Source organism: Antedon mediterranea, chromosome 7, assembly GCF_964355755.1.
Source record: "Antedon mediterranea chromosome 7, ecAntMedi1.1, whole genome shotgun sequence".
Taxonomy (NCBI): Eukaryota; Metazoa; Echinodermata; class Crinoidea; order Comatulida; family Antedonidae; genus Antedon; species Antedon mediterranea.
The window spans coordinates 1,829,796-1,844,969 of NC_092676.1; the positions used below are offsets into that span (position 1 = coordinate 1,829,796).

The following is a 15,174-nucleotide window of genomic DNA, read 5'->3' on the forward strand; positions in this document are numbered from 1 at the left end:
TTTTGTACATGTGGTGAACTTTGACCCTTGTACCTACCCGTTCCGCAACAGTAAGTTTAGATCATAACACAAATCGGCTTGGTTTTTTCGTTTTAGTATTTACTCCATGTGTTAAAAAGTATACAGTATTTCATATGTTTTAATTCTTTTTTCTGAAGTCTTATTTGGTGTTTAAAAATCAATGTTCACTCCAATTTCTACTTTCATTCTCTATTATTATTGATTTGCATATATGAATAAATCAACACAACACAAAACAACATAATCATTGATTTCATCATTTATTTTATTCCATAACTATATTTTTTCACATGTATCTATTGTATACAAAATGACAGAATATATACAATAATTAATAATCGAAATATGAATATATATATTTAAGTGAAATTTGAATTACTTTACATAACAATGACAAATATTTCATTTGATTAAAAAGTTTATACAAATTGTACATATATATTATACTTTTTTGTCCAATTTGTACCAAAAAAAAGGAAGACAATTTTACCACTACAGACCAAAACTGACTCTCATCCTGAGGTATATGTCTTTGAGTGATGACATTGTTTAGTAGTGACAGTATAGACTGAGCCCCTTTTTTGGAAGGGATGGGGTTATAGTACTAATTCCTCTATTACAACTTCTACAAAATCGTATAAAGTTGAGAGTCAGTTTCAGAACACTTTTTACAAACTTCTGTCTTTTATTTTTAAGTTACAAATCAAATGACACTCTTCAGATTAGACATAAAGTAGTGATACTGTGTGCAATATGTGAATGTAATAAACATGAATATTTATATATCTAGGGTCTATAGTGTTCTTCCTTGTTTGATTGACAAACTTTGCGGACAATATTAATATTAATATTAATATTAATTCAATTAGTACACCATCATTTTGAATAAGAATACAATTTATAATCATTTCATTTGATTGAGGTATCCACGATTCATCTGCCAAATTTTAATACAATACAAAATTTCAAAAATAACTAACATTATAGTGTTGAAAAATAAGAAAGAAAAGGAATTAGGGTCATATAAGCTTTTTAGCTTGTTAACCAAACCATTAACATCAATCAAGTATTTCCCCCCCCCCCCCACCCACCCCCCACATTCATAACTATGAATAAACTTTATGATTATAAATTTAATGTTGTCTACATCATCATAATTCTAACACTCTCCTAATCCTATTGTTTAGCATAGTACTTTGATTTGGTCTCATAAATAAAGACACACGGTTAGAAAAAGTCAAAGGTCAAGATCTATAAATAGAAATCACCTGTATTGTATTAACACACAGTAAAAGTAAAAGAATATATTTTAAACAAATTAATTTACATTCAAATAATTTCAGATTTTAAAAATACATATTTACAATTATGTTGATTAAAATTATTTAACTTAATGCAATAATATAATATTTATAATAGAGTTTATATAATTATACAAATATATTTAAATTATTAATATAATTATATATATTAAAGGTTAATCATATTTATTTCTTTATTTATTTATTCTTTCTTTTGACTGGATTGAATTTTCAGTAACGCAGTACTGCTTTCCAAAATGGTCCAGTTATACGTTTAAAAGTAAATAAAATTTATAACATATATAAATACATAGTAGGCCTAATTTAAAAGATATACACAGAACAGTTAAAAAGAAAATTAAAAAAATAAATGTAGGATCACTTAGATGACATTAGAGTTGCTATATTTTTGAGTTTATAAATATTTTTCCCAGTTACTTTTGTTCTAGTTTCAGTTGGTAAAAGATTCCATTCTTTTGTTGCTCTGTATTTAAAGGTTCTTTTACCTTGAGCATTTTCCCAGTTTGGTGTTATTAGTGTTTTTAATTTCCTGCACGCGTATCTCGAGTCTACTGGTGAACTACGTTGTGAATTAATATTAATTATTTATGTACATGTATATGGTTATGGTAGTAATTTATTTATTAATATATTTTATACATTCAAGCCTAAAATGTTAATATTTTGTATCAAAACATATGAATATATTGTTACTTTAAATGAATATTTGAAATTAATATAGTAATCAGTTTAAATTATTAACTTTATAGGTGAAACATTATACTGCCCCCTATTGCCAATTCATGAACTAACACCATAATGCCCGAGTATCATCCTATGCTTGAGTATAACCCCACCCCTTAATTGTTGGCTAAATTCACACAAACATCCTTTTTTTTGGAATCCAAGTATAGACCCACCCGGGACTATAATAATACTCAAAAATATATATTTTTTGTGAATTAATATGAATGATGAATGAAATAGATATACAGTTTTATACTGACTGATAACCAACCTAAAATAAAATATTTTATAAATGCGTTTCACTTCCCTTCACACAAATAATAGAATTTTCCTGAATATCTTCTTGCATTTGCTGGCGCCCTCTAGCATCATCGTCAATGTCCGTTTCATTGTTCATATTTGATTCATGAGAATTATAAGTTGCACTATCAGTCTCTTCTTGTGATTTATTTTCATTTAAAGAATCTTTAGTTTCAGAATCTTTTGAGTCAACTATTGATTGTTCTTGTGAATTTCTATCACTGTTTTCAGTTGGTACAGTGGTGTCTTCTATTTTATTGTGTTCCACGCGGTTTTGACATGGTACCACTGTGTCCTCCTCCTCCTGTTCATCACTCTCTTGAGATGTTGCATGCATATCTGTTATTCTATATTCAACATTGTTTTCAACAGCTGTATCTCCTATTCTATCTTCTTCAACAACATTGTTTTCAACAGCTGTATCTCCTATTCTATCTTCTTCAACAACATTGTTTTCAGATGGTGCAATTGCTTCTTCTAATTTGTCACTACTTTCTTCATCTGTTAACCTATTTGATATTTCAGTCACTTCTTTTTCTTCACCATTCCTTTTGTTTTCTAATTCTTCATCTCCATTCTCCTCCACTTCCTGTTCTCCTTCACTACTTACATTATTCTCCTCTTTATCAAGAATGTTACCATAAATGTTTTTCCATTGCTGTAGAGTCTCTGAGGTAACTGGTCCAGACAAAATGTCCATTATGCATCCTAACTCGGATTGTTTGGCCTAAAATTAAGACAAAAATGTGAATTTTACAGTTGTGAACAACTGCTTATACGCAGATAACAAAAAATAATTATAGGCAAACAATAGACACACTGCAATACAAGAAGAAGTTAAATATTTTAAAGTCTCACCTTGATGGTTCTTTGTAGAGTTCTCTTTTCCAATAGCAGTTTGTTCCTCGTTGGATCCCTATGTAATACTGTTTGCTTGCGTATCAGACTTTTTCTTCCAGACATTCGTCTTGCCCTATCAAAGCCCTTTACCTCAGCGCCGCTAGACCGAACCTCCGTCATCATCATTAATAATGGATCCTTTGCGTCTATAGATGCAAGTAAACTTATTCATCAAATTTTATATTACATTCATCTTACCTTTAGAGTAGGTTCAAACCCAATGTTCACAAGTGAACTAGGGGGATGGATTAGCATAATATATCTGCTATTGGAGTAAATTACACAAGAATACACCACATAGGGTAGGTTATTCCATTTTATGTTACAGGGGTGTTACTCTCTACTCTAGATGTCAAGGAAATAAAAATATTATCTGATTTATTTTATTGAAGAATAATATAAAACTATTTGAATTTATGAAGTTGAAATAAGAATACTAAATAAATTAAAGAACTTGATAAAAATGATTTATATAAAAATGATTTATAATATAAAATATATAAAATGAATTTAACATAAAATGAATGTAGTGTATGACCAAGATAGTGAAACAGGAGCATCAATCTGCATAGAAAATGATGCAGAGCTGTAATTTGAAAAAATATTTGAACGATCAACAAAAATTAAAATGTTTTTGTTTGTTTGTTTTATTGGTTTCTCCCCACATTTTAAAATAAAAGATAAAAATTTCAAATTGCAAAAAAAATGTGTGGTATGGTAAACATAAAATGTGGATGATAAATGAAAACAAAAATATTCAAACCAAATACTACCAAACAAAAATATGGCAAAAGTAACAAAAGAGGAATTTAATAGAAATGATAGGGTTGTTAAAACATCACAGAAAGAAATTCTGAAAAAAACTGATTAATGAAACCACAGCAGTAAACCAATATTAGTAATAGGTACATTCAATGAAACAACAATATTTTTGGAGCAAAAGATTAAAAGCAATAAAAAAAACTGCAATACAATCATTGTAATAAAGGACTATCCATGGATGGCATTCACTAAATAAGTAATATAGTCACTCTAATTGAAATATAAAATAATAACATGTTATTATTTATTATCATCTTCATTACCATTAGTACTTTTTTGGTGTTGTTTTATAGACATATAGCTCTGTAATAGGTAAACAAATGATGTGAAATATGTTTTTAAGTTGCAACAAGGATGTTAAGGGCTTATTGGCTGTTCAAGCATTTTTTTTTCTTGTGCAATGAAGACGCCATAAGTGATTATATTAAACGTGATTGGCATGTTAGTACAGACAGAATGTCTAAAGCCCTGTCTACACTATCAAACTAGTTTGACAAAAAATGGTGATGTGCCCAAATATGGTAGTGATATGCCCAAATAGGGTAGTAATATTACATTGTCAAACTAGTTTGATAGTGCAGACAGAGCTTATGCATAGGGCATAGTCAAATATATGTTAGTACAGTAAAGACAGAATGAAATGAAATATTCAATTGTTTTACTTCTGAAGAATAAATGAAAAATTAAACTAAACATTCATGTTAAGGTTTGAAAAATAAAAATTATAAATACAACAAACAGTTAAAACATTTAATTATGATTAAATCAAGTGCAAGGGTAAATAATTAATTTTGCTTGCATACACATTATTAATTTGTTAGTAGAAATAATAATTGCCATAACATGACCATTATCAGTATACTATAGTGGATAACCAAAGCAATCAAATAATTCCAAATAATTAAATCTTTGTGGAGGCAACATGCTATTTCCCCACTGGGAGGTTTACATTTTTATTTTATTAGAGGTGCATTAAACCATGGAGGTATAAAACTAAATTTAAACCTCCATGATTAAACTTGAACTTTATTTAAAACAGGGTAAAATGGTGAATGATCAAAATTCTTTGTATTCGTAGAAATTAGATTGCTTTAGTTTAAATAGATATAAACTAAAAAATACCAAAAGTGCATTAGTAAATAATAATCACCAAAGGAAAGAAAGTATGAAAATGCTTTTTTGCCATTTGTGATTGGTAAGTACCTGGTTCTTGTTTTGTATCAACATCATCTGTCGCCATAGCAACATCAATTAACGATGTTGCCTTAGCATCAACTAACGAATGTTTCTTTGGTTTGGAAGATTCAGCGGCCGTAGTGTAGCTGCGTTTTATTTCGTTGTCTCCTCTGGATTTAAGGGCGTTCTTTAAGCGTCGCATTACACCCGGACTTGCTGTACCATTGAATATGTTTGATGCTGATTTGGCTTTAGGCCTGCCCTGTGTTGAATGTACACTGAGACTAGCATATGAATTTGATTTAGTAATATTTCCCAATTCAGTATTTGGCACGCTGCCATTTTGTGTTTGTATGCTGCCCTCTATTGCTAATGTACTCATGGACGATGCTCTTTTTATGGAATTTGGTTCTATTTCATCACCTGTGCTGCTGGAAGATGACCTTTGACTCTTGACTGACCCTTCTCCATTAATTGTGATATTTGGATTTGTATCACTATCACTCTCATCACCACTTTCGCTATGGTAACCAGCCATATCTAAATAATATTAAACAAATACATTACAATGGATTGTAAAAATATGTAATAAATCAAAAATATATTTATAAAAAAATGTATATACAGGAGAACATTTTTATTAAGGGGACATTTTCAGGACCCCACAAAGTGTTATTTAATCAGGATGTTCCCTAATAGTGGGTTGGCCATGCGTTAAAAAATATATATCAGAAATCTTCATAGAAAAGTTCCCTTTACTGTACTGCTGCTACTACCTATTGTATTGGTTTTTTAAAGAAACTTTCTAGAGTCGTAGACAGAGCCCTGTTTGGTGGCAGCTGTATGACACCAAAAAAAAACCTTAGAGAGAAGAAAGTCGCTGTCCACACCTGAGTCGCAGGTTAATCCCCCACATTTACAATTGATTAACTATTTGTATAGCTCCACAACTAAATGCATTAATTAGATACACCAAACTCACCATTCACCATCTGAACAAGTTCTTCATTTCCCTCCTCAGGTAGAGCTTCAGGTATATTAAACGTTACAGAAGCTAAGTGAAGTTTTTCCACCCAAGAATCCAAGTCTTTTTTGCTTTCAGCAGAAAATATAAAAGGTTTTAAACCTTTATGGCTGATTCGAAATTGGCTGAAATATAAATTAATTTGATAATTATCAAGTGAATTATGACCCTAACATAATAAAGTCAATAATAATGCTTACTTATTTTAATAAAGTTATGTGTAGAAAATTAACACCCAATAACAGAAATACTGTAAACGAATTTGTTATATCATACACACACTTAGGTGATTAGCAATAAAGCGTGGTTCCCACTGGCGACGCAACGCAAGGACGTAACGCAACGCAAGTGAATTGACCAATCACAAGCGATGGCTTATTCGCTTGTGATTGCTAACAGTCTATAACTTCGCTTGTCATTGGTTAAAACGCTTGCGTTGCGTTTACGTCCTTGCGTTACGTTCTAGTGGGAACCAAGCTTAAGTATTAACATGCCATTAATAACTGTTTCATTAATTTCATGATTAATTAATGTGTATATATTTAAAATAGAATCACATGGAACCAGTAATTATTTGTATACATTGTTAGCATCATTAAGACACTATGGATGTGTTACAGTTGGTTATGTGGTTTTGAGGATCTTAGTGGAGTGAACTCTTTCCTAGGATACATGCTAATGTAAAGTTTTGTGTTTTATTTTTTAATAGTAGTACTGTATATAAGAGTATAAAACCAGGGGCCTTGGTTATAAAATTTGAGTTGGTATTGTTTATATTAATAATGGATTGTGTCTGAATAATATAGTGAGGGGGGGGGGGGAGATATGCTTGAGCCTAGCATTATAAATAGCTATATAAAGTACATGGTAATAATTAACATCATCAAATCATAGCTTAAATGAAATTGAAACAATTAACGCTTTTGATGTCATAAAAGTGAACAAAAATGTTGTTTGACAGAAATATTGTGGATTGGTTGTCACTGTTGGTGACTAACTTAGTGTCGTCATTTATTTAGATACGTACAATTGTTTCTTGTGTTCTTCTTTTTTCTCCTCACGTTTTACTTCATATCCCACCAAACATATTATTCCTTTTGCTTTTAAATCCTGAAATCAAACAACATAGTTTTTATGGATCATGGATTTTTTCAGTAATTTACCTTTTACATTTAAAATAAAATCACCCAATTTATCACCAATATAGGATATAAAGATAATAATAATCAAATAATTTTGATACCTTTTTACTTTTGTAGTAGTAGAAAGCCAAGTCTTTGAGCACGCACCAAAACGGAGTCCATTTACCAAAGCGTGTATCCGCTTTCTTTTCCAGCCAACCCTCATACTGACCTGGACCGAGGTCAATACACGATACATGTCGGTCTTTGCGTGACCTTGTTGAGCCTTTCTTTGGACGTAACTTGACCTTTTGAATATATGATATGTTAGAAACTTTATGACTTTGCTTCTTAATAAAAGATAATTTGTTGATTTGCTAATCAATAAAACATTAATATTATATGTTTATTTAAAACCAATGATGCACTGATTATGTATAAATAACATAGTATAAAACATTAATTCAAATAATGAAAAGAAAGTCTAGATTTAACAGGTAGATATTAGTAACAATGAAAATTATACAAAATTACTGAATCATGACTTCCCTCTCATTAAGTGGAGTAAGTTTTATTCAATGTTATTTTCATTTTATTTTCACTTTATTTATTTGGCACAAGAGGTCAATCAGTTGCGTCAGCCACAACACAATAGTATTTGTAACTACAACCTCCAATCAATTATTGATCAATTATATTTACTTGTGACCGTGTTGATACAGTTAAACCTACAGGCTCTGACTTGATAGACGATGGTTCTGAGTTGATAGACGACGGTCTCTCACTACACACACTGTGAAATATAATCATTATTTGTTCATCTTTATTAAAATAAGTAAATACATAACTTCTGTCTACACTATCAAACTAGTTTAACAAAAAAAAGTGTGATGTGCCCAAAATGGTAGTGATAAGCCCAAATATGGTAGTAATATGACATCATCATGTCCATATATGGGCACATCACATTTTTTTGTTCCTAAAGTTTGATAGTGTAGACAGAGCTTTACAGAGAATGTCTTTAATTGAATGCTACACAAACAGTGTGCCGATTGCAGTTGAAATAACATGGAAAGTCAACAACAATATTCGATTTTTTAATAAAGAGTTTACGCTTTTTGGAGAAACAGAATAAACATGCCAGAAGTTCTCGCTTAATTACAATTTAAGTGAATTTGTGCTTTTCCATTTGTTGTACTTAATTATGCATTAGCACTTAAGATGATTATACAATGTATTTTGTACTGTTGAAATTGGTTCCATTAAAAATAAATTCAGAAACCTCAATCTTTTGTGTCAAACACATTAAACTCTCAACTTGACGAATGTTAAAGTGGGACATTAGAAAACTTAACTAACAATAGAAATCCCTTAAAAATGGAAAAACGTGTCCTGTTAAACTTTTGTCCTGGATTCCTTAATTTTTTTTAGAGACAAAATCTTAAAATTCCAATCTTTTGTGTGAAACACATTGAACTCTCAGCTCAAGTGGGACACTGGAAAACTGAACTAACAATAGAAGAGAGAACTCAAGTGCTTTTGTGATGTTTGTAAAAGTAAATTTCAAGAAAACAGTGTGGTACAACTTGTGGATAAGTACATGTAAATTATACCAAAGTCATGGTTACCTATTTGTATCTGTGGTATCAGACAAGTCAGAAGGTACAACTGGTTCCGGTGCAACTGGTTCCTCGTCACCCTCTCCAGCTGGTACCACCTCTTTGATGTCATCTAAAACCATCTTACTCTCATTCTCTTCATTTAATTCAACCTCTTTCTCCTCTTTTTCAATTGATTCAATGTCTTTTTCATTTATTTCATCCTCCTTGTTCTCCTTGTTGACATTTTGGTTCAATTCAATCTCCTCATCCTTTAATACACCATCTGATTGTGTTGTGTCTTCTACAATGTTGTCTGTAGATGTTTCAGTAGCATTTTTGATATTGTTTAAATTCTTTTCATCTTCGTTTGTTTCTTCTTTTTGTTTTACTTCAATTTCTACATTTTCCACTATAAAATCAGGCAAAATTATTTCATACATAAAAATAAACATTTTAACTTAAAATATGATTTATCAAATGATAATGATTTACCAAATGATTATCATTATTCATGTTAAGGATGGGGAATTGAATAATCACTATCATTGGGAAAGATGCTCGACATAATAAAGTCTTATAACAAATCTTAAGTGTTGTATTGATAAAAAAAAACCTGGCAGAAATCAGAATTATCAACTCAGTAGCCAGCATCTTAACCCTCAAACTACAGTTACATATTAAGTGTTAATCATTTTAAACTTATTTTTAATATATTGATTGAGTTATTATCAAATAGCCATGCATATTTTGTGTTCTAATTATAGAAGTAATCATTTATAAAACAAACATACACAAACCATACTTAATCCTATACTACATAGATATTTTAATACAATGTATATCCAAGTTTTAATGATGATAATGATTATGTACACATTAACCACCATTCCATCAATAGCTCATGGTTGTGTGGGCTTAGATGTTGACATTTTAAAGTGCATTCTTTTCCCCTAAGGGTCATGTCAGTGCAGTGGGATCTACTGAAACAGGGTAACCCCTTTAATATGGTGTTAGTAGAAAGATACTATATCAACTTACATTGCACTTTATCAGATTCAGTACTCATATCTGAAGATAAAGAGTTGATCTTCTGCTCCTCTTCTTTTGCATCAAGATCTGTTTCAACATACGGTCGATACGCACCATTCGTATCGTCCACTCCCGTACTCGGTTCTTTTGTTCCCAGTTCGCTGCTCTCTGCTCGATTCAGTCCTCCTGGTGGACTGTCATCCTTCTCAATACTGTAAAATATAACAAACAAAGAACAAAATAAAAAAGTATTCATTTACTAATTGCATTTATGACATGTAGTTTATAATTTCTTACATCCTTGATAAGAAATTAGATATCAATAACGATATCATAACTAACTGTGATGTAGCTATTTTATTGTTGTATATGATATGGTAACAGATGTCCGCCCATACATTGCCCATTGATTCAATATATGTCCAATCAATTTTAATTTATTACTATACAATTGACACGTTTGTTAGTTATGTCCAGGGATGTCACCAGCTTTTGGTAGTGCCGACCGGCTTGGATATAGTTCATAGTTCATTATTTGTCCAAAAGGAAATTCATGTCCAATTTCTAAAAATTAGTTGAAGGTTGTATAGTATTACAATTGTTTTTAACAATTTTAGATTAAATACATTAATATTTTGATTTCGCTGAGTGCCAACGTTTAATTGTTTTATGCCGTATGTTATGTCCTCGACGGTGAATATAAATGGAAATAGAGGTACTGGTGAACCTCAATGAACTAGGCCAACTTTTTAATTTACAATCGTTAAAATAAACTATATGCATTATACTATTCAATTGTTATCATCATACTCTCATATCCAAATTTTTTCTTTACCAAATTTCATTTGTACCTCGTTAAAGTGACAATAAATAATATTGTATCATAACAATGTATTTTATCATACTCTCATATCTTAATTAAAATTAATAGTGTATGATTTATTATATTATACTATTACAGTAGTATAAAGTCTATTTCACACCAACAATATCTATTTATAACATTTTCAACTGTAGCTAGAAGTTTTAATGTTAGATAATGATAAAATCCCTGTGCATTTGAAATCATGTTATAGCGCAACCACAAACCACTCCCTGTACTAACACTCCTGGCATGAGGTTGGATTGATGAACTAATATAAACTCTAGTTTCCTGGTACTTCCATGGAATAATAATAAAAAGTAGTCTAGTAACTGTGAACTTTACATTAAAAAAAAAAAATTTATATCCAGAAAAATTAGGTAATATAGAATGCTAGTTATGGAAAGGAATTAAAATCTTTTATTATACAGAGACGCTAAGCAACAACAAAATAAATAGAAACAAGTTCAAGTTCTATACTAAATAATATTGCCCTTTTCTTTTTTTGATATTTTAAAGTACAGTAAAATACAGTATATGGTTTGAAATTATTTTTTTGTTTGTTCAAACTTAAAAAGTTAAAAATTCACATAAAAATACAAAAATAAAGTTAAATCTCAACAGGGTAAAATCTTTAAGTTGATTGATATATCATCAAGACATGATTGCTCATAAAATATTTAGCAAATAAATCATTTATTCTGTCTGTCATGTGTACATAATGTGATTTAGTAACAATCACAGCTTAATGAATGTAATAATGTTGTGGCAGATAACATTTACTATCTCCCCTCTCAGGCCTAAGTACGATAACAACACTACAAATGAAATACACAATTCCTAAGTTTGATCTTATTTCTCCATGGTTTAAAACACTGCTCTAATCTTTGCATAAATTTGCATAAATTAACAAAGCAGACCCTTAACAGAGATACTACTACAGCTAAATGTTCATTTTGATAAATTTTCTAGTTTTATAAGGAACAGCATTTTTTATTAAAAAAGGAAGGAAATACATAAAAACACCTTTTCCTTTCATTTTTAGTAATTTCTTACCGAGAATGGTAGACAGAAACTCGATATATTCCCTTGCGTCCGGTCACAGACGACACAACGCCCCTGAAACAATTCATATTATCCTTGAATTTATACAAAATATAGCTTAAAATTCCATGTGAAAAGTTCCGTTTGGAAGATGTATCTCAGCAATGCTAACAGGTAATCACTATCTCTCCACGAGCAAATTATGATGTGATTGAATTGAAGAACGGAGATTTATTGTATTGTACTATTTCCTGCGGTGTAGCGTGAAATAAGGCGGCTTAATTGCCGAAGTACACCAGGTACTTGTGCCACGATAACTACATCAAAGTAATTAACTCAATGGAAAGATCTGTTGAAGTGAACGGTGCGAAAACGTTGCAATCTAATCTATAAAACTAGATTTAATCAATAAATCTGCAACACAACAATGTTTTCATTCCTCAATTAAATCAACACAGATACTGTACTACAATACATGTTTTGTCCAATCGTCACTAATATTAGTATTAGTAAGATCAACTAGATAAACATAACATCAAAGCATAAAATCCAACATCCCCCAATTTGCACGCACTATATACAGCTGGATACGCCAACGACTGTGATCAATTTCCCGAATTTAATCCTTGATAAAATCTGTTACGATTAAGCTAGTAGGAGTAGATAGACCGGACAAGGTTGGTGGTACACCTATCACAGCAACTGAACTTTCCAATCACTGACAGTAGGTTGTACTACGTCACAGTTCCCACTTCCGACGTCAATTTTTCCTGTACAACCTACTTAAACAATATTACTATTCAGTACAAAAGCCAGCTTGTTTATTTGCAGCTATACTTCTATTAACCACACCTCACAATTGAATGGATTAAAACAACTGAACGATAGTTGATCAAGTAACGCTCCGATAATCATAATAATATTTTATTTGAAAAACATGTCGGCTCTTATGTCAGATTATTAGATGAGTAATATTATTATGAATTCGCAAAATTAGTCATTAAATAAAAGAATATAGAACAGGTTTTGATTATAGTAACCATCATGTCTACATAATAAATATAGAATTTAACCTTGATGTGAAGGATATGTTTTATTTATTCAAATTATATTGCTATCAAAAATTGTTCTCGAAGCCGAAATTGCAAGTTTTACAAAAAAGCAGCGACCTCCTAAGTGTGGATAAATTTATTTTTAAATTATGTAGGACACAAAAATAATGTAGTGTTTTTTCCTGTGCACAAGACCAACAGCTAATCTCCCATTTGAAGGATGAGGAATGAGTTTAAAACATATTTTATATCTTTAAGATTTTGAATAGGCTATTTTGGGGTTTTAATAAAATTATTCACTTCTGTAGAAAAAAAAATCCATTATTTAACTTTTAAAAAGACAAAAAAAAACGGTTTTACCCAAAAAACCATTGTCTGACAGACAATTTAGGTATATTTTGGTTTAATACATTTTTTTCAGGGAAAAAAACTTTTTTTTTCGATCCAGTTTTTGGTCAAAGTGAATAACTATTATTAGACATTAAAATGGCATATTGAACAAAAAAATGTTTACAAATAATTTTATATATATTAAAATTTTTTTAGGGGGACAATATATTTTTAATAAAATAAAATTTACATTTGGAGGTTAAGCATTGTTATGTCACAATTCGCTAATGATATAAACACTCATTGCTTTAATGTATTATATACAGTATAAACGGTTATCATTTGAATTGAGTTTGTATAGATTGCCGTTTGTATATATTAGCGTGGCATTTGATGATTTTAAATGAGACACTGTACAGATTGCAGTCACATTTCTTGTGTTTAGTAATCTTTTAACATTTGATGAGGCTTTAATGTATCACTACTGGGAATTTTATCAAAACATTTTAAATATCACATGTTTATAAAAAATAACTGATTACATTCAATGCCTGTATTGATTCCATTTCTAAAATAAAAACTTCTTTTATAAATTAATTTATATATTTACCTTACTAAAACCTAAAAAATAAGAGTAATATTTCTTTTGTCAACTAAATTAGTTAATTGTCTTTTTATCCAAAATTTAACATATCAGAGATGACTTGCCAGGTTTAAAGCTCTGTCTACACTATCAAACTTTATGTGAAAAAAATGTAATGTGCCCATATGGACATGAAGATGTCATATCACTACCATATGTAGGCACACTACCATTATTTGGGCACATAACACTTTTTTGTCACATAAAGTTTGATAGTGCAGACAGAGCTTTAGAATGACTCTGTAGTCAGAGTCATTTCTCACCCAGCAAAAAAAATGTTAGTTCTTCTCTTCAGATATAATGACTTAATTTAACTCTGTCTTGAAAATGTTGCAAATCAGAAGGGGGACATACTCTAAAGCTCTGTCTACACTATCAAACTTTATGTGACAACAAAATGTGATGTGCCTATATATGGACATGATGATGTCATATCACTACTTATGCAGGCATATTCCTACCATATATTGGCACATCACACATAGTAATGTATAGACATGGCTTATACATACTTCCCTGTTGTTGTCATGCATGCTATCAAAGCAGACCTCCTCTCTAACTATGTTTCCCACTGGGCTACATTATACAACCTTTTGTCATTTTCTGGGCCTTGCAAACAATTTCAAACAAGGAAATACTAAGTCTACCAAAATAAACACAAAAATAACCCCACCATCATGAAGTAAACACACTCACCTAATCTAGGTACTTCAACAATGCAATCATGACATTACAACCTGCATGGTCGAAATCAACAAGTAGCCCTACATTCAACACAGTTATACTTTACTATACAATCAATTCTGAACAGTCAAATACTACTAGTTGCAGTCATAAAAACCAGTGACACAAATCGACCTTCTAAGGTACGCAGGTGAAATTCAATGCAAACACAGAAGCCCAAGGCAAACAGGGTGATGTTTAGCTACTAAATCCCTACAGAATACAATCAACTGGTTATGGTTAGCTACCTACAGTGCTAATGTCTATAGAAGATAACAAAAGTAAAAGAGGGTAATAACAAAGGAAAAGATAACAATTGAATCCAACATACATACTTGTATTGTTGCAAGATGTCAGATTTGTTCAATACAGTATCTGAGCAGGAAACAATGACATATTTATTAGAGGTCAGGAAATAAACTTTTCTAGGTTTTCCCCCAGTATGATTACCTATTTTAAACCTATCAACAAAATGAAT

At 30.6% G+C, this 15,174-nt stretch overlaps 1 protein-coding gene across 2 annotated transcripts in view; it reads right to left on the reverse strand.

The window, feature by feature from the left end:
- Positions 1–277: 277 nt before the first annotated feature.
- LOC140053873 (CNK3/IPCEF1 fusion protein-like) overlaps positions 278–15,174 on the reverse strand; it is a 34,116-nt gene continuing 19,219 nt past the window's right edge. The window contains exons 9-17 of one of the 2 annotated variants that reach the window (XM_072098606.1): positions 10,052–10,254; positions 9,041–9,422; positions 8,115–8,205; positions 7,535–7,720; positions 7,319–7,401; positions 6,250–6,416; positions 5,691–5,807; positions 3,228–3,415; positions 278–3,096 (exon numbers count right to left, since the gene is read on the reverse strand). In XM_072098606.1, the coding sequence (XP_071954707.1) occupies positions 2,356–3,096; positions 3,228–3,415; positions 5,691–5,807; positions 6,250–6,416; positions 7,319–7,401; positions 7,535–7,720; positions 8,115–8,205; positions 9,041–9,422; positions 10,052–10,254 (2,158 nt within the window). In that variant the 3' untranslated portion in view covers positions 278–2,355. Of the gene's footprint in view, positions 3,097–3,227; positions 3,416–5,294; positions 5,808–6,249; positions 6,417–7,318; positions 7,402–7,534; positions 7,721–8,114; positions 8,206–9,040; positions 9,423–10,051; positions 10,255–15,174 lie in introns of both variants that reach the window. The other variant, XM_072098605.1, reaches the window with a different exon arrangement.